Raw genomic sequence first — 23,454 nt, forward strand, 5'->3', positions numbered from 1 at the left:
AGTAAAGCCCAGACAGAGAGCTGGAGAGACATCTAAATGGCTTTAATGAGCTCAACAACTGGACCCAAGTGAGCAGAAAAATCACACAGCCCGTATAGAAAAATTAATCAGGCTGGGGGTGAATGTGTGTGTCCATTTTAGATAACATAGTACTTTATTAAGGAGTGGCTTTGGGACAAGTCTCTGAATGTCCTTAAGTGGCCCAGCCAGAGCCTGGACTTGAATCCTATCTAACAACTCTGGATAAACCTGAAAATAGATGTGCAGCAATGCTCCCCATCCAACCTGACAGAGCTTGAGAAGATCTGCAGAGAAGGATGGGAGAACCTACCCAAATACAGGTGTGTCAAGCTTGTAGCGTCATACCCAAGAAGACTCAAGGCTGTAATCGCTGCCAAAGGTGCTTCAACAAACTACAGGGTCTGAATACTTATGTAAGTACTCATGTAAATGTAATATTTCATTTTTTAAATTTTAAATAAATTAGCTAATTATTTTTTAAAAACTGTTTTTGCTTTGTCATTATGGGGTATTGTGTGTAGATTGATGAGGGGAAAAAAACAATTTAATACATTTTAGAATAAGGCTTTAACGTAACAAAATGTTGAAAAAATCAAGGGGGAGCCTCCCGGGTGGCGCAGTGGTTAAAGGGTGCTGTTCTGCAGCGCCAGCTGTGCCACCAGAGACTCTGGGTTCGCGCCCAGGCTCTGTCGCAACTGTCCGCGACCGGGAGGTCCGTGGGGTGACACACAATTGGCCCAGCGTCCGGGTTAGGGAGGGCTTGGCCGGTAGGGATATCCTTGACTCATCGTGCACCAGTGACTACTGTGGCAGGCCGGGCGCAGTGCATGCTAACCAAGGTTGCCAGGTGCACGGTGTTTCCTCCGACACATTGGTGCGGCTGGCTTCCGGGTTGGATGCGCGCTGTGTTAAGAAGCAGTGCGGCTTGGTTGGGTTGTGTATCGGAGGACGCATGACTTTCAACCTTAGTCTCTCCCGAGCCCGTACGGGAGTTGTAGCGATGAGACAAGATAGTAGCTACTAATTGGATACCACGAAATTGGGGAGAAAAAGGGGTAAAATGTAAATATATATATATATATTTTTTTTTTTAAAGTCAAGGGGTCTGAATACCTCCCAAAGGCACACACATACATACATATTCTATATATATATGGGGTCACTTAGAAATGCCCTTGTTTTTGAAAGTAAAGCAAATTTTTTGTCCATTAAAATAACATAAAATTGATCAGAAATACAGTGTAGATATTGTTAATGTTGTAAATGACTATTGTAGCTGGAAACGGCATATTTTTAATAGAATATCTACATAGGCGTACAGAGACCCATTATCAGCAACCATCACTCCTGTATTCCAATGGCACGTTGCGTTAGCTAATCCAAGTTTATCACTTTAAAAGGCTAATTGATCATTAGAAAACCCTTCTGCAATTATGTTAGCACAGCTGAAAACTGTTGTTCTGACAATCTAATGTACTTGTCCTCTTGCTCATTTGTGTACCGGGGCCTCCCATTCATCTTTCTATTCTGGTTGAGCCAGTTTGCGCTGTTCTGTAAAGGGAGTAGGACACAGCATTGTACGAGATCCTCAGTTTTGTTTGCAATTTCTCGTTTGGAATAGCTTTAATTTCTCAGAACAAGAATATACTGACGAGTTTCAGAAGAAAGTTCTTACTTTCTGGCCATGTTGAGCCTGTAATTGAACCCACAATTGCTGATGCTCCAGATACTCAACTAGTCTAAAGAAGGCCAGTTGTATTGCTTCTTTTAACAGCACAACAGTTTTCAGCTCTGCTAACATAATTGCAAAAGGGTTTTCTAATGATCAATTAGCCTTTTAAAATTATAAACTTAGATTAGCTAACACAGTGTGCCATTGGAACACAGGAGTGATGTTTGCTGATAATGAGCCTCTGTACGCTGTTGGATTCTGGGTAAACTTTGAACATTACTATACTAGAGATATGATAGATCAGAAGTAATACTATAGTATCTGCGGGGTGATAGAGCATGGTTGTTACATCAGAAGTTAATGGTTATCTGTAGGAGACCAATGGCTTTGGAATGTGCTGGGTGGACAGGAAGAAGTCACAGGAGTGCTATAGGTGATACAGGTGGAGAGCTTTGGATTAGACATCAAGGGGGTTGAGGTCAGGTCACCTTGAGGGAGACAGAACGGTTTATTACTCTATCACTTCATCTTCCTGTCAGACCATAAAACATAAGGATTGGAGAGAAGGAGGAGTGGTTAAATTGGAGTGGTGGAAACGTGATGTCTGAATGCAGTTGTATCGACCCTTTAGGAAGAATTACACCTGTTAAGCTTTTCTAGTGTCCGTCGAGTTACTTACTCTAAAAATAAGAACCTAACAACGCCTAATAGTCATTTACAACATTAACAATGTCTACACTGTATTTCTGATCAATTTGATGATATTTTAAATGGACAAAAAAATGTAATTTTCTTTAAAAAACAAGGACATTTCTAAGGGACCCCAAACTTTTGAACAGTAGTGTATATAACGTGTTTGTTAAAAAGCTCCAAAGCAGAAGATAAAAGGGATGCTGTTTATTTCGAGAGACTTGTGAGAGTGTGTTTGTGCGTGAACGTGTGTGTTTTATATGTATGGGCAGTGAGCCTGACAGGTGAAAGCATGAACAAAAGTAGTGAATTATATAGGGAAAAGGATGCCATTTCAGGCACAGGTAATGTACATCTTATTAGTCGGTACTGACCTGTACGTTGATGTCGGCCAAGTGTTCTGACAGGACGCGCACCACGTCGGTGAAGCCCTTGTTGACGGCTATGTGCAGTGCCGTGCACATGGAGTTGTTCAGTAAGTTCACATTGGCCCCTTTGCTCAGCAGCAGCCGCGCAATCTCCGCCTGGTTCCACACACACACACACACACACACACACACACACACACACACACACACACACTTAGGCCTAAGCATAATAATTTTTCATATCTAGTTAGCATATTCATTTCAATATGCATTACTCGATGCATTTTCATATAATTGTTGTGTTTTGTATTTATTTACTCGTTCTGATAATGAATTTCAGCTTTGGCAATATTTACCAATGAGTTCCACACCAATGAAGCCTCACTGGATTGGACTGAATTGAAAATGGAGAACGAACCAGTAAAACACGCAGGCCTGAATAACAAACTCACAGCACAAGGCTCATAACAGATCCATCCCAAAGCTGATGCTTGTTTACATGCCATTTAACCACCGAGAGACCCAAGGGATACTTGTAAATCCCATCGATGGCTCATTTTCTCATAGATGGAATCTAAAGCTGCCTATCTAATCCCTGTTCTGTCGTGTGGAGGATTAGGGACAAAAGTAATGCCTGTATGTGTCTGTTTCTGTGTGTGTGTGTGTGGAGTGATTTCACTGAACCCAATGCACCCCAGCTGGAGAAATGGACAAGCCCAAATCCAATTAAATCCAGATAACCCCTCCCCGTAACTTGTTTGCTCACAATGTGAATACAGGATTTAGACGGCCACCTTCAGATGTCCCGTGGGTCTGTGTGTGCTCCTCTCACCCAAAGGCTGTGTAGTGCAGGGCGGTGTCTCCGTCCTCATCCTTCACCTTGATGGAGCTGTTGGCCTGTAGCAGAACCAGGACCACCTCCATGTGGCCCTGGTGGGCTGCCACCTGCAGCGCCGTCTTGCCCTGGTTCTTTATATCCACCTGGAGAGATGTAACACAAACAATCACATTAAGAAATGTAACACACACACACAGTCTGAGGTGGGGAGTGAGCGCACCTTGTCAGGGTATTTCTGCACTAGCTCTCTGACTTTGCTGGCACTGCCATGCGCCGCCTCGATGACCAGCCGGCTGGGGTTGTCCTGCTCTGTAGACTGAGACAGCAGCTTTTCCAGGACTGAAATGACTGTGTCTGGAGATGAGGAAAGAGAAAGAAAGAAAGAAAGAAAGAAAGAAAGAAAGAAAGAAAGAAAGAAAGGAGAGAGAGAGAAGATCAGGAATAGAGGCCAACGAAAAAAGGGGGAGCGGGAGAGTGAAAAAAGACAATGTAGAGGAATAAAGAGCCAAGGGAAGGAGAAAGAAGAGAGTGTGTGACATGTTAGTGATGGTTTCGAGAGCGTGGGAAACAGTTTGTGCTGTGTTGCCCTCCAGGCCCCTCTAAACCCAGAGAGCACATACATACACACAGAGTTACCAAGACGGTTTGTAAAGTCAAGTCAAAGTAAAATCATTGGAATGAGTCAAAATGACCTCGTGCACCCTAACCCAGCATTATGAGCCTCTCGTCCCCACTCTGTGCCATCATTATGAATATGACAGACACAGAAAGAGGGGGGATTGAGTCAGGGCACTCAAGACTGGTAGGAGAAGCACACATTCATATAAACACATGAGGAGCAGTAGAGGCACATATACTGATGAGGCCTGTGGAGCTTCCCTCCAACATTTGTTTTATTTAAATGTTTTATTTGACCTTTATTTAACTAGGAAAGTCAGTTAAGAACAAATTCTTATTTACTACATGCATGGACATGATACGGAGAGAGAAACCAGACATTTCAGAGACATGCAAATGAAACCCGTTGGCCATGCATGCGGAGACAGTGACCAGGAGAAACAGCGTTGTGATTGGCTGTCTATGCAATAGACAGCCACTGTCACAGTCCTTGGCCAGTGGTGCATGCATGGCTTGCAGCAAGAGTGCTGGAAGAAGAGAGAGGGGTGGAGAGGGGGAATAAGGAAGGACAAAAAGCAGAGGTCGCTGGAAGACTGTTGGATAAGAGGCCCCCTTCCTCCTTTTTGCAAGGTCTAAGTAGTCCTTACTTCCAGATTCATTGGGGTTTTCAGCAGTCATGAGGTTGGCATCCACCTCCATGGTTTGGGCTGAGAGGCACGCCGGGTTAAAGGTCCACGTCTGGCCGCCGAAGGCCACTCGCAGGTCCCCATCTGCGTACACCTTCAGCACCTTTCCCATCTGCCCCAGGGCCTGATAGGAGGAGAAAGGAGGGGGGGTAAAAAACAGGAGGAGGAAGAAGGGTGGGAGGGCAGAGGAGAGAGAGGGAGGAGAGTGAAAAGACAATGGTATTGACAGTGTTAGGACACCAGATAGGTAAGCAGGCCTATGGATTCTTTCCCATTACACTTTCCTCACTTTGTCGCCTTTCCATCTCGACCATTGATATGACAAGATTTGAGGTATATTAGGTATAAACACTTATCACTGGCCACGAATGAGAGGAGAAGGAGCGTTTCAAAGAACCTCCATCAAACCATGATTCATCTTGCCATCTCAAATACACTCTTTTCAGTTACCCATGCCACCCAGGGAAATTCTCAGGGCTTTTATTTATAGGTAAATAATCAAGATGCTTTGTTTTCGCAGAAGCCTTAAAGGCCCAGTGAAGTGAAAAACTAGCTTTTCCTGTGTTTAGTACTATATATTTCCACACTTTGAGATTGGAAAAATACTGTGAAATTGTGAAAATGATAATGCCCTTTTAGTGTAAGAGCTGTTTGAAAAGACCAGCTGAAATGTTAGCCTGTTTTGGTGGGATGATGAGATACACCAGGCGGTAAATTAGTTAACAGACTAAAGGCATCTGCATGCTTCCCAGTCGAAACAGTTAGGTAGAGTTTGTGCATTTATTATGACGACATTTTGTGACGTTTTTGTTAGTTTTGGACTTCGGTGAGGGTAATGACAATTTTTTCTGGAGGCAAGCCCAAGTTCGAAGTAGAAGTCTATGCCTCAAGTCAACAGTAAAGACTCTTCAATAAAGTCTTTGTTGTCATTCAACAAGAGATGATTCATTTTCATGCACATTTCTTCATAAAGAAATACTGACCAAACATCTTAAATGTAAAATTGCTAAGATTGACTAAGATCTCTTCGGCAAAAACGTCAACATTTACAAGATTTCTTGAGTTATCTTAGATTAATTCGGACTATTTTGAGGAAGTGTATACTGGCTATGGCATCTCAAAATGGACAAACAGTAACTATTGCCGCTTTTTTCAAGTGAAGAGGTTGGCTAGCTGAAGGTTCGGCTAGCTGAGTTTGGCTAGGTACTTGCTTAACTGAAGCATGCTGATGCCTTAATAAGAAAGAGAGTTCGAAACCTCTCTGCCAATAACAGCTAGTTTTCAGTTTCCCTCTCCCCACTCAGTTAGGCTACCGGAAGTTAGCGTTAGCCTACAGATAGTTAGCCTCAGCCTATGTCAACGTACTGGTGTCATACTGTCTGTCCATTCTCCGTGGCCAGCCTGAAGCCTCTTTACACAGTCTATGTCTTCCAGTACTCGCACCAACTCGCCCACACCAAACGTGTTGACCTACGGCAAAAAAGGGGAAGAAGACAGCAAATTGTTAGCGATGTGATGCTAATGCTAATCTGTCAGCATCCAGGACACCTACAGCACCCGATGTCAGAGGAAGGCCAAAAAGATCATCAAGGACATCAACCACCCGAGCCACGGCCTGTTCACCCCGCTGCCATCCAGAAGGTGAGATCAGTACAGGTGCATAAAAGCTGGGACCGACAGACTGAAAAACAGCTTCTATCTCAAGGCCATCAGACTGTTAAATAGCCATCACTAGCTGGCTACCACCCGGTTACTCAACCCTGCACCTTAGATATGGAATCACTGGCCACTTTAATAATGGAACACTAGTCACTTTAATAATGTTTACATACGGATTTACTAATTGCATATGTACATAATGTATTATATTATTGTATTTTAGTCAATGCCACTCCGACATTGCTCGTCCTAATATTTTTATACTTCTTAATTCATACTTTTACTTTTAGATTTGTGTCTATTGTTGTAAATCATTAGATACTACTGCACTGTTGGAGCTAGAAACACAAGCATTTCGCTATACCCATTATAACATCTGCTAAATATGTGTATGTGACCAATACAATTTGATTTGATTAGCATCACATCGCTAGCTAATGCTAACCTACAGTATAAGACCATGCTGTGAGCCTGTATTCATTTCTCACTGGTAGAGCTAGAGTACCTTGGTCAGGGCACCTGGGTGGAAAGTCCAGCGGATGTTGTTGCTGTACTGGACTCTGACATCTCCCCGGTCAGTGATTCTGTGTACCGTCCCGATTTTGCAGATGTACTGTAAACACACAAATCAGATTTGATTTGCAGTTGCCGATTGTGGCCGGCCTTGGCATTGTCATTTCTCTGGCTCCATTGATTTGAAAGTAATACGTGCTTGTTGATTTTGTTCTATTGCACACCAGAGACCATTCACGCCAGCAACGTTACATAAACCTGGGTTCAAAGGTTCAAAATGGGGATACGGTACTCAGAATTTGAACCAGTACTTGCCTAACATAGCACATGCAGTGACAACATGGCATACACTTCAAAGTAGTTCTACGACTGGAGAAAGCTTGGAATGAGGTAAGACTCTTTTGATAAGATTATGTCAGAGAAATTCCACCTTGGAGGGAGTTTAGTTTAGTACCTCTGCCATTTTGGGGTTCCATCCTCCGTGGCCCTCTTGCATCTGTCTGAGGATGTCTACTTCCAGGAGACACTTCACCTTGTCCCCCTGGTTGAAGGTGTGGCCTTCTGCACTCTCCTGCCTCTGCAGTTCTGCGTGCTCACCTGTGTACACACAAACCATAGATAAAAACACACACACGTGACAACATACTCTACTGCAGTGCTTTCATATTGATCTGTAAGATATATACACTTCCAGTCAAAGGTTTTAGAACACCTACTCATTCAAGTGTTTTTCTTTATTTTTTAAACTATTTTCACTATTTTCTACATTGTAGAATAACAGTAAAGACATCAAAACTATGAAATAACACACATGGAATCATGTAGTAACTAAAAAAAGTGTTAAACAAATCAAAATTTATTTTAGATTCTTCAAATAGCTACTCTTTTCCTTGATGACAGCTTTGCACACTTTCGGCATTCTCTCAGCCAGCTTCACCTGGAATGCTTTTCCAACAGTCTTGAAGGAGTACCCACATATGCTGAGCACTTGTTGGCTGCTTTTCCTTCACTCTGCAGTCCGACTCATCCCAACCATCTCAATTTGGTTGAGGTCTGGATTGTGGAGGCCAGGTCATCTGATGCAGCACTCCATCACTCTCCTTCTTGGTAAAAATAGCCCTTACACAGCTTGGGGTTTTTATTTTTTTACCTTTATTTAACTAGGCAAGTCAGTTAAGAACAAATTCTTATTTTCAATGACGGCCTAGGAACAGTGGGTTAACTGCCTGTTCAGGGGCAGAACGACAGATTTGTACCTTGTCAGCTCGGGGATTTGAACTTGCAACCTTTCGGTTCCTAGTCCAACACTCTAACCACTAGGCTACCCTGCCACCCCGTTGTTGGGTCATTGTCCTGTTGAAAAACAAATGATAATCCCACTAAGCCCAAACCAGATGGGATGGCGTATCGCTGCAGAATGCTGTGGTAGCAATGCTGGTTAAGTGTGCCTTGAATTCTAAATAAATCACAGACAGTGTCACCAGCAAAGCACCCCCACACTATAACACCTCCTCCTCCATGCTTTACGGTGGGAAATACACATGAGGAGATCATCCGTTCACCCACAACGCATCTCAAAGACATGGCGGTTGGAATCAAAAATATTGTGTTTCTTGGCCCAAGCAAGTCTTTTTTTCTTATTGGTGTCCTTTAGTAGTAGTTTCTTTACAGCATTTCGACTATGATTGCCTGATTCACCCAGTCTCCTCTGAACAGTTGATGTTGAGATGTGTCTGTTTCTTGAACTCTCTGACGTATTTATTTGGGCTCCAATTTCTGAGGCTGGTAACTCTAATGAACGTATCCTCTGCAGCGGAGGTAACTCTGGGTCTTCCATCCCAAATCAAATCAAATCAAATTTTATTTGTCACATACACATGGTTAGCAGATGTTAATGCGAGTGTAGCGAAATGCTTGTGCTTCTAGTTCCGACAATGCAGTAATACCAACAAGTAATCTAACTAACAATTCCAAAACTACTGTCTTATACACAGTGTAAGGGGATAAAGAATATGTACATAAGGATATATGAATGAGTGATGGTGCAGACGAGCATAGGCAAGATACAGTAGATGGTATCGAGTACAGTATATACATATGAGATGAGTATGTAAACAAAGTGGCATAGTTAAAGTGGCTAGTGATACATGTATTACATAAGGATACAGTCGATGATATAGAGTACAGTATATACGTATGCATATGAGATGAATAATGTAGGGTAAGTAACATTATATAAGGTAGCATTGTTTAAAGTGGCTAGTGATATATTTACATTTCCCATCAATTCCCATTATTAAAGTGGCTGGAGTTGAGTCAGTGTCAGTGTCAGTGTGTTGGCAGTAGCCACTCAATGTTAGTGGTGGCTGTTTAACAGTCTGATGGCCTTGAGATAGAAGCTGTTTTTCAGTCTCTCGGTCCCAGCTTTGATGCACCTGTACTGACCTCGCCTTCTGGATGATAGCGGGGTGAACAGGCAGTGGCTCGGGTGGTTGATGTCCTTGATGATCTTTATGGCCTTCCTGTAACATCGGGTGGAGTAGGTGTCCTGGAGGGCAGGTAGTTTGCCCCCGGTGATGCGTTGTGCAGACCTCACTACCCTCTGGAGAGCCTTACGGTTGTGGGCGGAGCAGTTGCCGTACCAGGCGGTGATACAGCCCGCCAGGATGCTCTCGATTGTGCATCTGTAGAAGTTTGTGAGTGCTTTTGGTGACAAGCCGAATTTCTTCAGCCTCCTGAGGTTGAAGAGGCGCTGCTGCGCCTTCTTCACGATGCTGTCTGTGTGAGTGGACCAATTCAGTTTGTCTGTGATGTGTATGCCGAGGAACTTAAAACTTGCTACCCTCTCCACTACTGTTCCATCGATGTGGATAGGGGGGTGTTCCCTCTGCTGTTTCCTGAAGTCCACAATCATCTCCTTAGTTTTGTTGACGTTGAGTGTGAGGTTATTTTCCTGACACCACACTCCGAGGGCCCTCACCTCCTCCCTGTAGGCCGTCTCGTCGTCGTTGGTAATCAAGCCTACCACTGTTGTGTCGTCCGCAAACTTGATGATTGAGTTGGAGGCGTGCGTGGCCACGCAGTCGTGGGTGAACAGGGAGTACAGGAGAGGGCTCAGAACGCACCCTTGTGGGGCCCCAGTGTTGAGGATCAGCGGGGTGGAGATGTTGTTGCCTACCCTCACCACCTGGGGGCGGCCCGTCAGGAAGTCCAGTACCCAGTTGCACAGGGCGGGGTCGAGACCCAGGGTCTCGAGCTTGATGACGAGCTTGGAGGGTACTATGGTGTTGAATGCCGAGCTGTAGTCGATGAACAGCATTCTCACATAGGTATTCCTCTTGTCCAGATGGGTTAGGGCAGTGTGCAGTGTGGTTGAGATTGCATCGTCTGTGGACCTATTTGGGCGGTAAGCAAATTGGAGTGGGTCTAGGGTGTCAGGTAGGGTGGAGGTGATATGGTCCTTGACTAGTCTCTCAAAGCACTTCATGATGACGGAAGTGAGTGCTACGGGCGGTAGTCGTTTAGCTCAGTTACCTTAGCTTTCTTGGGAACAGGAACAATGGTGGCCCTCTTGAAGCATGTGGGAACAGCAAACTGGTATAGGGATTGATTGAATATGTCCGTAAACACACCGGCCAGCTGGTCTGCACATGCTCTGAGGGCGCGGCTGGGGATGCCGTCTGGGCCTGCAGCCTTGCGAGGGTTAACACGTTTAAATGTCTTACTCACCTCGGCTGCAGTGAAGGAGAGTCCGCATGTTTTCGTTGCAGGCCGTGTCAGTGGCACTGTATTGTCCTCAAAGCGGGCAAAAAAGTTATTTAGTCTGCCTGGGAGCAAGACATCCTGGTCCGTGACTGGGCTGGATTTCTTCTTGTAGTCCGTGATTGACTGTAGACCCTGCCACATGCCTCTTGTGTCTGAGCCGTTGAATTGAGATTCTACTTTGTCTCTGTACTGACGCTTAGCTTGTTTGATAGCCTTGCGGAGGGAATAGCTGCACTGTTTGTATTCGGTCATGTTACCAGTCACCTTGCCCTGATTAAAAGCAGTGGTTCGCGCTTTCAGTTTCACGCGAATGCTGCCATCAATCCACGGTTTCTGGTTAGGGAATGTTTTAATCGTTGCTATGGGAACGACATCTTCAACGCACGTTCTAATGAACTCGCACACCGAATCAGCGTATTCGTCAATATTGTTATCTGACGCAATACGAAACATATCCCAGTCCACGTGATGGAAGCAGTCTTGGAGTGTGGAGTCAGCTTGGTCGGACCAGCGTTGGACAGACCTCAGCGTGGGAGCCTCTTGTTTTAGTTTCTGTCTGTAGGCAGGGATCAACAAAATGGAGTCGTGGTCAGCTTTTCCGAAAGGAGGGCGGGGCAGGGCCTTATATGCGTCGCGGAAGTTAGAGTAACAATGATCCAAGGTTTTTCCACCCCTGGTTGCGCAATCGATATGCTGATAAAATTTAGGGAGTCTTGTTTTCAGATTAGCCTTGTTAAAATCCCCAGCTACAATGAATGCAGCCTCCGGATAAATGGATTCCAGTTTGCAAAGAGTCAAATAAAGTTCGTTCAGAGCCATCGATGTGTCTGCTTGGGGGGGGATATATACGGCTGTGATTATAATCGAAGAGAATTCTCTTGGTAGATAATGCGGTCTACATTTGATTGTGAGGAATTCTAAATCAGGTGAACAGAAGGATTTGAGTTCCTGTATGTTTCTTTCGTCACACCATGTCTCGTTAGCCATAAGGCATACGAACGCGGTCCTGATGAGGGCCAGTTTCATCATAGCGCTTGATGATTTTTGCGACTGCACTTGAATAAATGTTCAAAGTTCTAGAAATGTTCCGTATTGACTGACCTTCATGTCTTAAAAGTAATGGACTGTCATTTCTCTTTGCTTATTTGAGCTGTTCTTGCCATAATATGGACTTGGTCTTTTACCAGATAGGGCTATCTTCTGTATAACCCCCCTACCTTGTCACAACAGATCGTCTGATTGTCTCCAACACATTAAGGAAAGACATTTTTAAAATGTACTTTTAAGAAGGCACACCTGTTAATTGAAATGCATTCCAGGTGACTACCTCATGAAGCTGGTTGAGAAAATGCAAAGAGTGTACAAAGCTGTCATCAAGGCAAAGGGTGGCTATTTAAAGAATCTCAAATATAAAATACATTTTGATTTGTTTAACACTTTTTTGGTTACTACATGATTCCATATGTGTTATTTCACAGTTTTGATGTATTCACTATTTTTCTACATGTAGAAAATTTGTAAAACAGAAAGTAAAAACCCTTGAATGAGTAGGTGTTCTAAAACTTTTGATCGGTAGTGTATACAATTTGATGAATTACGAAAACAAGCATGCTTCCTTAACAACAGGCAGAAACTTAAAATCTATCCCCCTTGGTTCATACCAAGCTTTGGTAGGTGGTCTTTGTAGTAGAAGCCTCCCTGGATGTCCGACACGTATTTGAGGTCTACCTTGCCCTTGTGACCCAATCGGTAGACGTTGGTGGTGCCATTGGACCAGGTGACACTGGCCACACTGCGACCAGACTCTGTGTCCCAGCCACGGATGTCCACCACCTTTCCAACCTTACCCTCTCCTCCTGCACACGCACACACGGTGTAGGAGTATGAGAGAAGAGAAAAACCGAAGAGAGCAAGTAAAATAGGCTTATTGGGGGAAAATTAGGAATAATGAGAAGATAGTTTGGATGAATATATCAAGCACAATGGAAACAATTATATTTTGTGTAGTTTGATTCTGTGCACAGGCAGGACATTACCCCTTCAAAGACACAATAGGTATGTTCGTAAATGCATTTTGGATTGCCAGACTGCGATCAGAGTGCACTTTGGGTGTTTGTAAATTCAGAGCGTTGTCATACTGTACGTTAGTAAATTCAGAGTGTTTCGCTCTCTGAGCATTCAAAGCGCACACTGGACACTCTGGCAGAGGAGTAGGGTTGATCCGAGCGTTTTGACCTCAACGGCAGTAAAGCACCCAAGCTAACTGGCTAAAGTTGGCTAGCTTGCTAGCTACTTCCAGACATAAATGAGAGAACACCTCACTCTGACCATTTTACTGGTCCTAGCAGAGCTGGTTAGGCTGTTTTTATGTTATCTAGAGCGTTGGTGACTGTAACTTTGCTGAAGGCAATAATATAGTTATATTTTTTGCTGACATTTACTGACACCGGTCATATTCAATGGGTGTTGCGCGTTCATAAATTAATCAGTTATTCTGCGCTCACTGACGAGAGTGCTCTGAAATCGGAGTAGATAGCCAGGGTGAATTTACAAACACACCCAATGTTAAAACAGGAGATGGTGTCCATCACTGTTTCACATCCACATATTCAACCTTATTGCAGCACAAAGACCATACTCTGGTACAGGAATCTTGTCAATTATAGACTTGGCTAATTCAACATCACATACTGAAAGTAAGAAACAACAAGTAGGATCACAACTCCAATCTGTGCTCTGGATGCTGAAAAGTTTTCAAAGACAAATCTAAATGGATCATCTAAACAAGGTTTCTCCAATCATCCCTTTGACTCTGGTTAGAAGTGAGAGATCAAACAAAGAAGAACACAAAACAAAGCACACTTAGACGCTGTGGCTAGCACCCCTCACATTCTCAACTACTGTACCGGACACAAGATACAATACATTGATTTACAACCACGACGATACGCATCTACTTTATTACATAATGACTTGCTTCAAGGTCAAATGCCATCAAATACTACATTCAGTTTCCACCACAAACATAGAGAACCTGACATTGTATAGCCTAGTTTATGCAGGTTAACAGTTACATCAAGGATTACACAGCCTGCCAGGTAACCTCAGTTCAGGACAGGACTCGGGTAAGGGACAGCCTCTCTTCTAAGCATAGCCAGAATGTCCCTATGCACTTACCGCATGCTGCTTAAAGACTGATGATGACTGACTTAGACCCCAGGGGTTCACTTTCGAAGACACCATAGGACATTTTGACTCATTGGCCAGTGCTTTAACACAGAGAGGACCCAATGCCATTCCCGGTTCTGACCCCACATGAGGTAATACAAAGAGCTAATGACAGATTTCTCCAGCCCTAGAGGCAATGATATTGAAGGGTTTTGAAATTGAAAGGAACAATTATCAAACTTTCCACAGATGGAGATCCTGCAAAGAGTTAATTTAGTACTTGTATGGAAAATCTGTTTCTTTCATAATAATTTGCCATTGAGAGACAAATTCTCTTGACTCTTGATTCTAAATGTTATGCGAACCCACAGAAACCCAACAGCACAGTAGCCATGTCCCAAAATTAACTTAACCACAAAGACAATTTTTTCCTCCCCGGAGTTGCAGCACATTCTATAATTAGAATTCATGTGACTTCTTGGTATATTCCACTACACTAGAGGGGAAACGGTACGAAAGGAAAAATAAACCTGATCGTTAAGAAATATCTGTTAAACAGACTCAATGAGATACTTTTGGGTTGGGAAAGAATCTTGAAGCACAAAGACACCAGTTCAAACTGTCACTTTGCAGGGTAATTAGAGAACATTAGAGTATAATGGAATGAGGTTAAGAGGTCATGGTGAAACAGTTGAAACAACAACATTGCCAGGCCCTGGTCGGTATGGATGGATTGCTCCGCTCACTCCCTCACCGTCTTGGTTTCCCCAGTCCCAGTCAGGTCCGCGTACCACTTTCACCCCTTGAAAGACTCCTTTGAGGATGATCCGTGGGAGATTCTGCCTCGGGGCCAAGCACACTCTGTGAAAGGCAAAAAGTACAAACCACATTCTCAATGAAACACTATGGCAAGAAGATAGCATTATAACTTGTGATACAATATCATGGAGTGTATCCAGAATGTTCTGTCCAAATGACATTGTGCAGTTTCAGAAACATAACCACTGACTGACAGAAGCTTGTTCGAAATGCTTCTCTTATCGGCCACCAGAAAAACCCAAGCTAAAACCCTTTAAAACGTATAGCTATCTGGAATAAGTAAGCCAACCGTCTGGCCTACATTATAGTCCAACTAAGTGGCACAAGCAAACAGCCCAGATGTAACAGCTCTCTGGCTTAGAGACACGCTATGTCACAGACACTAGCCTGAAAGTCAGAGAGGGTTATAAGATGCAACAATGTTGGGGCTATGTTACTGAGACACACTCAGAAGACACTTGAATCAGTAAGGGTAGTGGGGAGACAAAGGGGAGTCTATTCTGTGGTGGATGCTTGCCAAGGGGAGATGACATACATGTGCTCGATTGCTCATCCAAATTAAGGAGAGGTCTTTGTTTCTGATGGGTCGTTCAGCATAGCTGAGGGCTGAGAGGCGTCCTAAACTGAAAAAACATGCTGCAAAACCCTTAAATTACTCAACAAGGGACTTCAATGTCATCACAAATCACAAGACTGAGCAGAATATGGCTGCCAAAACCCCAGACCTGTTTGACAGGTTCAAGCAGGCAGTTATATCAAATTCATCAGAAATCAGAAGGGGGGGAGGGGTCTAGGAGGAGCCGTACCTTATGGTAAAGATTTGGTCAGATCTCAAAGGGGCAAATTAACTGCCTATTCCCATTATTTCTCCACGAGGTCAGCATTGAGGTTTCATTCTGCCATGCAGCTTGGGGAAAGACTGGAAACTTGACTTGAATTTCTCTCAATCCACTATAATCAAAGTAAAACAATCTTCCCGTGGGTGGTCTTCCTCTGGGATGAAGAGAGGCTTTGCTACACCTACGCGTCACTCTCCCTTCGGCTGCGAGTGGTGTCCATCAACGCAAACGTGGGGGAAAAAACGAAGCTAGCCCTGGTTATCTTCTGAACTAATCAGGTCAGATTGTGAGGCACGTTGGCCTTAGAAGAAGAAGCCGGTGGCACCTTTGCTTCTTGGAGGCTTACTGTAGACTGACAGTAAATCCTGGTGTGGGCTGTGTGGCCACGGACAATGGGGAGGTGAGGTGGCATGTGTCTAAAATCAGAGATTTGAGGACTAATCCCTAGACAGCAGCGCAATCAGGAAGCACAATGTCAGACAGCACAGCTAAGAGAGTGCGTGTTACAAAAATACATCCGCGTCACCACAGAGATAACATATGGCCCTTATTAAGCTTTCTGTGCCAAATGGTCCTGTGAGCATACAAGTGTACATATATACAGTTGAAGTCTGAAGTTTACATACACTTAGGTTGGAGTCATTAAAACTAGTTTTTCAACCACTCCACAAATTTCTTGTTAACAAACTATAGTTTTGGCAATCTACTTTGTGCATGACACAAGTCATTTTTCTAACAATTGTTTACAGGCAGATTATTTCACTTATATTCACTGTATCACAATTCCAGTGGGTCAGAAGTTTACATACACTAAGTTGACTGTGCCTTTAAACAGCTTGGAAAATTCCAGAAAATAATCGCTTTAGACCCTTCTGATAGGCTAATTGACATAATTTGAGTCAATTGGAGGTGTACCTGTGGATGTATTTCAAGGTCTACCTTCAAACTCAGTGTCTCTTTGCTTGACATCATGGGAAAATCAAAAGATATCAGCAAAGACCTCAGAAAAACAATTGCAGACCTCCACAAGTCTGGTTCATCCTTGGGAGCAATTTCCAAACGCCTGAAGGTACCACGTTCATCTGTACAAACAATAGTACGCAAGTATAAACAACATGGGACCACGTAGCTGTCATACAGCTCAGGAAAAAGATGCGTTCTGTCTCCTAGAGATGAACGTACTTTGGTGCAAAAAGTGCAAATCAATTCCAGAACAACAGCAAAGGACCTTGTGAAGATGCTGGAGGAAACAAGTACAAAAGTATCTATATCCACAGTAAAACAAGTCCTATATCGGCATAACCTGAAAGGCTGCTCAACAAGGAAGAAGCCACTGCTCCAAAACCGCCATAAAAATGCCAGACTACAGTTTGCACCCCCACATGGGGACAAAGATCGTACTTTCTGGACAAATGTCCTCTGTCTGATGAAACAAAAATAGAACTATTTGACCATGGAGGAAGAAGGGGGAGGCTTGCAAGTCGAAGAACACCATCCCAACCGTGAAGCACAGGGGTGGCAGCATCATGTTGTGGGGGTGCTTTGCTGCAGGAGGGACTGGTGCACTTCACAAAATAGATGAGGGAGGAAAATTATGTGGATATATTGAAGCAACATCTCAAGACATCAGTCAGGAAGTTAAAGCTTGGTTGCAAATGGGTCTTTCAAATGGACAATGACCCCAAGCATACCTCCAAAGTTGTGGCAAAATGGCTTAAGGACTACAAAGTCACGGTATTGGAGTAAATCACTCTACTATTATTCTGACGTTTCACATTCTTAAAATAAAGTGGTGATCCTAACTGACCTAAGACATGGAATGTTTACTAGGATTAAATCTCAGGAATTGTGAAACACTGAGTTTAAATGTATTTGGCTAAACTGTATGTAAACTTCTGACTTCAACTGTAGGCCTTTGCTGTAGACATTGTGTTTACGGTGTACGGCCACAGGCGGTGAAAGGGTTGGTATGCAACATGATTTTCAGAGAATTCCATGCAAAGATGATGATGCGGTGGGGATAAGACCTGAATAAAACAATGCTGGTTTATACAGCAGGATTTCCTGACTTGGTAGATTAGGGTGGAGGTTGGTAATGGGCTGCTTTCAACAATAGATTTTAGCCAGATTAAAAACACCACTTTAAGAACTATCCAAAACAGATCTAGTAGAGAGTAAATATAATGATGCATGAATGGTACAGATGGCATTAGTGAAGACAGCAACTGTTTTGACATATTACTGTTGTTGGTGTTGTCGCTGTTAAAAACTCATACTTTGAGAGAGAGAGAGCGAGCAGCTCTTTAAAAGGACCTGGACGTCTCATCCTGCCTGACCAATCTCTGAGATAGAGGATGTGAGATAGAGACTGAGAGAGGATGTGGTGAGCTGAAACATGACCAGTAGGAGGTAGAGAGGTGCTGAATTGCCAGATATGCAGGATAAGGATTAAACTGAGCCTACTTGACAGGGCCTCTGCGTGTGTGTGTGTGTGTGTGTGTGTGTGTGTGTGTGTGTGTGTGTGAGAGAGAGAGAGACGATTAGCCAACCGCAAAGTTGTTGTTGCATTTCCACCCCCCCTCAGTAAACATATGGACACCCATATGCTGCACAGGGCACCGTCAACACACCATAACCTACACACACACGTCAAGGCGATAAACACCACTTACCATGAACAACGGTGACCCAACGTCATTGTGAACACTTGGTTATTATACACATGCACGTGACAAGACACTCGACAAAACACATGTGACTAAATTATTAGAGAGTATCCAGATGACCCAGCCCTATCCAAATGATCACAGACACACACATGGTAATGAACATCCTGTATTAAGGAAAATCACAGCACATCCACTGGCACCTCACTTCCCCAAATCTGTATTCACACTCAGCCACTATTAATGGTATAACACACTTCAATGAGGAGGAAGGTGAGACTTGTGAGGGAAAAAACATGTATTTGCAAGATCTATTAGATGTACCTATATAATTATCTGTAGCTTCAAAATAGGAGCTTAGTATAGGAGCTTAGTGATCTTAAAGAGCTTTCTGCTTAAAGGAATAAAGAAGGCATATTGCTGTGTACATATGGAGGGTTGAAACTACAAGATAGTTTCACCACTTCCCCCGCCTCAGGGATGGTTCCTCTCTTCCACGTTCACTCACCGCAGCTGGTCTGGGCGTGTAGTTAAGGACATGGGATAGAGAAACTTGAGGAACAGAATAGACCTGTATTGTTTCCAATCATCTTTGTTTCTGAGTAACTTGGTCACAAGGCATAAGACAAAGAAGAAACCACAGTAGCTTGTGATGCCCCGATCTGCTGGGGAGGGGTGGAACCAACCATGACTAAGCAGTTTTGGGGTTTCTATATAAACCTCTTGCGTTTTCTGTATTATTGGGCTCTCACTGATCACCTACGGGTGGTCGTTGACCAGCTCCATTATTGCAATAATAAATCGGTATTAAAAGGTTGATTGTTTGAAGAAATTGAATTATTAGAATTGCTTGATTAGAATTTACATGACATTCTGCTAACATGCTAATCCCATTAATAAGTGGGTTAATTACAATACAGCAAAACTCTGGCACTGCAGGTCCTGTACTACTCATTAAGAACCCCCTGACCCCATGGCGGTGTGTGCCTAACAGTGGCTCTCTCTCTGCTTTAAGCCCTCAGCTGAGCCACCTGCTCGGCTACTCTCTCCGTCTCTGACATTAAATGAATCCCATTAGTTGTGCTGCTGAGCCCAGATCCAATCCCTCCATCACAAATGATCAGCAAAATAAAGCAGGGCCTCTCTCATCATGGAAGCCAGCCAACTTCTCAGCTCCCCCAATATCAATTTGGGACAGTTTGCCTGCATTTTCTTAAGACGGACCAGGTCTTATGAGACGCGAGACAGACTGTAGCGCTTTGGATGACATCACTGAGGACTCATTCACTCACTCACTCCAGAAAGTATTCATACCCCTTGACTTATTCCATATTTTAATGTTTTTCAGCCTGAATTCAAAATGGATTCTACCTACATGTACATATTACCTCGACAACAATGCTCCCGCACATTGACTCTGTATGGGTACCCCCTGTATATAGCCCCGCTATTGTTATTTACTGCTGCTCTTTAATGATTTGTTATTCTTATCTCTTACTTTTTTTGTGTATATTCTTAAAACTGTATTGTTGGTTAAGGGCTTGTAAGTAAGCATTTCACTGTAAGGTCTACACCTGTTGTATTCGGCGCATGTGACAAATACAATTTGACTTTACTTGATTAAATACTCCATAATGAAAAAGGGAAAACATGTTTTTTGAAATCTTGGCAAATTTATTGAAAATTAAATACAGAAATATCTAATTTACCTAAGTATTCACACCCTTGAGTCAATACTTTGTAGAATCTCCTTTGGCAGCGATTATAGCTGTGAGTCTTTCTGGTTAAATCTCTAAGAGCTTTCCACACCTGGATTGCACAACATTTGCCCATTTATCTTTTCAAAATTCTTCAAGCTCTGTCAAATTGGTTGATGATCATTGCTAGACAACCATTTTCAGTTCTTGCTATAGATGTTCAAGTAGATTTAAGTCAAAACTGTTAGGCCACTCAGGAACATTCACTGTATACTCACTGGTCTTTGTGGTTGAATCAGTGTTTGAAATTCACTGCTCGACTGAGGGGCCTTACAGATAATTGTATGTGTGGGGTACAGAGATGAGGTAGTCATTCAAAAATCATGTTAAGAAATCATGTTAAACACTTATTGCACACATAGTGAGTCCATGCAGCTTATTATGTGACTTGTTAAGCATACTATTACTCCTGAACTTATTTAGCCTTGCCATAACAAAGAGGTTGAATACTTACTGACTCAAGACATTTCAGCTTTTAATTAATTTGCAAAAACAATTTAAAACATAATTCCACTTTGACATTATGGGGTATTATGTGTAGGCCAGTGACAAAAAATCTCAATTTAATCCATTTTAAATTCAGGCTGTAACACAACCAAATGTGGAAAAGGTCAAGGGTGTGAATACTTTCTGAAGGCTCTGTATAGAGGGGCTCTGTTGTGTTTTGCCCCATGAACAACAAGCATGAAGAAGAACGAGGGTTTGCGGGTGTGACTTTCATTTGATGTTTTTTCCCTTTGCTTTAGAGGCTGGGTCTTGGAGCAGCAACAGTCAATGTTCTGTTGAATTTATCTTCACTGTGTGTAATGAATGACATCAAAACTACATCTAAACCAGAATTGTGATCAAATGGTTGGATATAAACATTGACTAATTTATTCACCATTTCCCTACTTTGATCTACTCCTGTATCTCCTAGAATAAGGCTGTAGCGTAACAAAATGTGGAAAAAGTGAAGGGGTCTGAATACTTTCTGAATGCACTGCATTACAAACTTGCACAATTTACAATATGTTACGAATTTGCAAAACATATGATATGTTACGAATTCCAATTTTTTGTGGCTAACGTTAGCAACCTATTCACATAGCTAACGTTAGCCACAACTAGCTGGCTAACGTTAGCTAGGGGTTAGGAGTTAGGTTAAAGGATTAAAGTTAGGGGAAGGGTTAGCTAAAATTGTTGCTATACGTTCGCGTTATACATACACCCCGACCAACCACCCTCCTTTTGTTTTTGCCTTAATTAACCGTCTGTCTTTTATAACCATACCAAACGTGACATATCAAACTAACTTGAGTGTCCCAGATTTACTATGAGACCAAGCTGATCAAAAAACTGTTGGATTCATAATGAAACCTTATACGCATACGCTTATTGCAACTGACGAGTGCAATGTTTTGTAATCTTGTACGGTAAAGATGGAATGTTGTGTGTGTAAGTATGTCTAAAACGCTAATGGCATGATCTAATGTAGTATGGATGAGTTTTGGTATGACGAGCTGTAGAAATAGAAATGACTGGCTATATTTCGTGCACATGGCATATTTGGTCAAAGGAGAACTGAAACCGACTCAGCCTCCTGCTTGACACCAATCTAGCGAATTCAAAACAACCCCAATGGGATTCATAGTTCAAATAAACTAATTACGATTCAGTGGGTTTCTCTAAAGACGTCTGCTCTACCACATGAGCTGTGTGACTACAAAATTAGGCTAAGTAGCGAGGCCTAAACAGAACTGAGAAAGACCATCAATGGCTCTTTGTATCATCCATTTCTCCTAATCTCAGTTACCAAGAAGTAAAACTGTCCACGTGAGATTAGTTTCTCCAAATCCTCAGTGGTAATGACGGGAAAACATTAGTAGATTCATCTTAATGAATGTTCTGTCGGGATGAGGGTTGCGTAAGAGCCTGTCTGTTCACTCAGTGGTTTTCCTCATCACGTCTGCCCTCCATTCATTACGTTACTTACTGTATGTCCTCTCTAGCCAAGGCCAGAGATGTCTAAAGGGTCCATCACATCACTGCAGGCCAACTGACTTCAGCTGAGTCACATTCTTTCATTCCACTTAAGACTAAATACTCCATTACTTAAAGATGTATCAGAAAGATGGCTCTGAGGTTCATAACGTGTTAGTATTGGGGTGACAGAGATCCCTCCAAAGAACCACTTCATATTCAAACAATTCCCTGCATGGACCACACGCACTAAACATGTGTTGACAATCAGCCATTTTGGGTAAAAAAAAAAACATTATCATTCATGCACAGGACTCAACTACTGAGATATCTAATCCTGCATTTGCCTTTACCTGGCTGTACTGTTTGTTGATATAGAGAAGTTAATGTGTGTGTATGGGAGTAATTTCATCAATAGTGAACTAACTAAATAATAGGCTTTTATTTCCCTCACCACAAAGTGGCAGCGTGGTGGTCTGTGTGTTTACTACTGTCCCATCACCACACCCACCATATGTATCAATCTTCTTTACTTGTAATAAGTAGAGGATATATATTTTAAAAAGGTAGAGATTTGCAGTCTCGTCAGGTAGCTAGCGTAAGTCCTACTCTGGGGTTGAGTAGTTTGTAAACAACCTGCAAATAACAAGACCAATAAGATGATTAGATCTTATAGTGGTCTTATGGGACACACTGCTGTCCACTATTGTTTTCAAAGGACAGAAATAAAACATTTGGCCTTGTGTTTACTCTCTGGACAGCTTTCAGGCCCTCCAGTCCAGACTTAACTCTTTATTTGAAACAAATAGTTAGTTACGTATAAATCCGACGTTATAACTTTTTCACTCCAGACTCAGCCCATCTCTTTATGTGATAACGCAAAGTAATTACATTCAAGTTTAAATCAAACAACCTTGAACATTTTAAAAACCAAACAACCTTAATCAAATCACATTTACCACAATAGGAGACTTTTTTTTTTCTTTACTCGATCAAGTGTGTGGGATGAATCCCTGCCTTCCACTAAGAAAGCACTGGCCACTGTTCTTGGCCTGAAGTCTCCAGGAACAGCAGAGCCATCCATCCTGAGGACTGTCTGAAGGGCTCTCTTCTAATGAAGGACTCTTCTAATGAAGGTTGCTGAGCCAAACAGCATACATGCCCAATGTTTAATCAATACCGTAGAGAAACTGAGGTGGGAGTCAAAGTGAGAGGGGGAAGGAGTCTCTGTCAGACTGTATTGTACTGCACTAGTTTACAAAATTGTTTGGTTATTGTACCATCAACTGAATTTTGCTCTGCCCCCAGAAGTACCCCCTCATGTGCATTTCACCAGTAGGCCTATGGTCTCATGAGTCTTCTCAAGTACCCCCTGTGGATAGGTTGAGTACGCCCAGAAGTCCTAATACCCCT

The 23,454-nt window shown here is 42.8% G+C and overlaps 1 protein-coding gene across 4 annotated transcripts in view; it reads right to left on the reverse strand.

Moving 5' to 3' along the window:
• The window catches only part of LOC112222008 (E3 ubiquitin-protein ligase MIB2-like), a 73,136-nt gene that overhangs the window by 17,366 nt on the left and 32,316 nt on the right, over nt 1–23,454 (reverse strand). For 3 of the 4 annotated variants that reach the window (XM_042303901.1, XM_042303902.1, XM_042303899.1), the window contains exons 4-12: nt 14,753–14,859; nt 12,492–12,686; nt 7,520–7,662; nt 7,058–7,165; nt 6,259–6,363; nt 4,855–5,017; nt 3,810–3,943; nt 3,584–3,732; nt 2,758–2,914 (exon numbers count right to left, since the gene is read on the reverse strand). In XM_042303901.1, coding sequence (XP_042159835.1) covers nt 2,758–2,914; nt 3,584–3,732; nt 3,810–3,943; nt 4,855–5,017; nt 6,259–6,363; nt 7,058–7,165; nt 7,520–7,662; nt 12,492–12,686; nt 14,753–14,859 — 1,261 coding nt within the window. The remainder of the gene's footprint in view (nt 1–2,757; nt 2,915–3,583; nt 3,733–3,809; nt 3,944–4,854; nt 5,018–6,258; nt 6,364–7,057; nt 7,166–7,519; nt 7,663–12,491; nt 12,687–14,752; nt 14,860–23,454) is intronic. The other variant, XM_042303900.1, reaches the window with a different exon arrangement.

This window comes from Oncorhynchus tshawytscha, linkage group LG22 (assembly GCF_018296145.1).
Source record: "Oncorhynchus tshawytscha isolate Ot180627B linkage group LG22, Otsh_v2.0, whole genome shotgun sequence".
Lineage (NCBI taxonomy): Eukaryota > Metazoa > Chordata > Actinopteri > Salmoniformes > Salmonidae > Oncorhynchus > Oncorhynchus tshawytscha.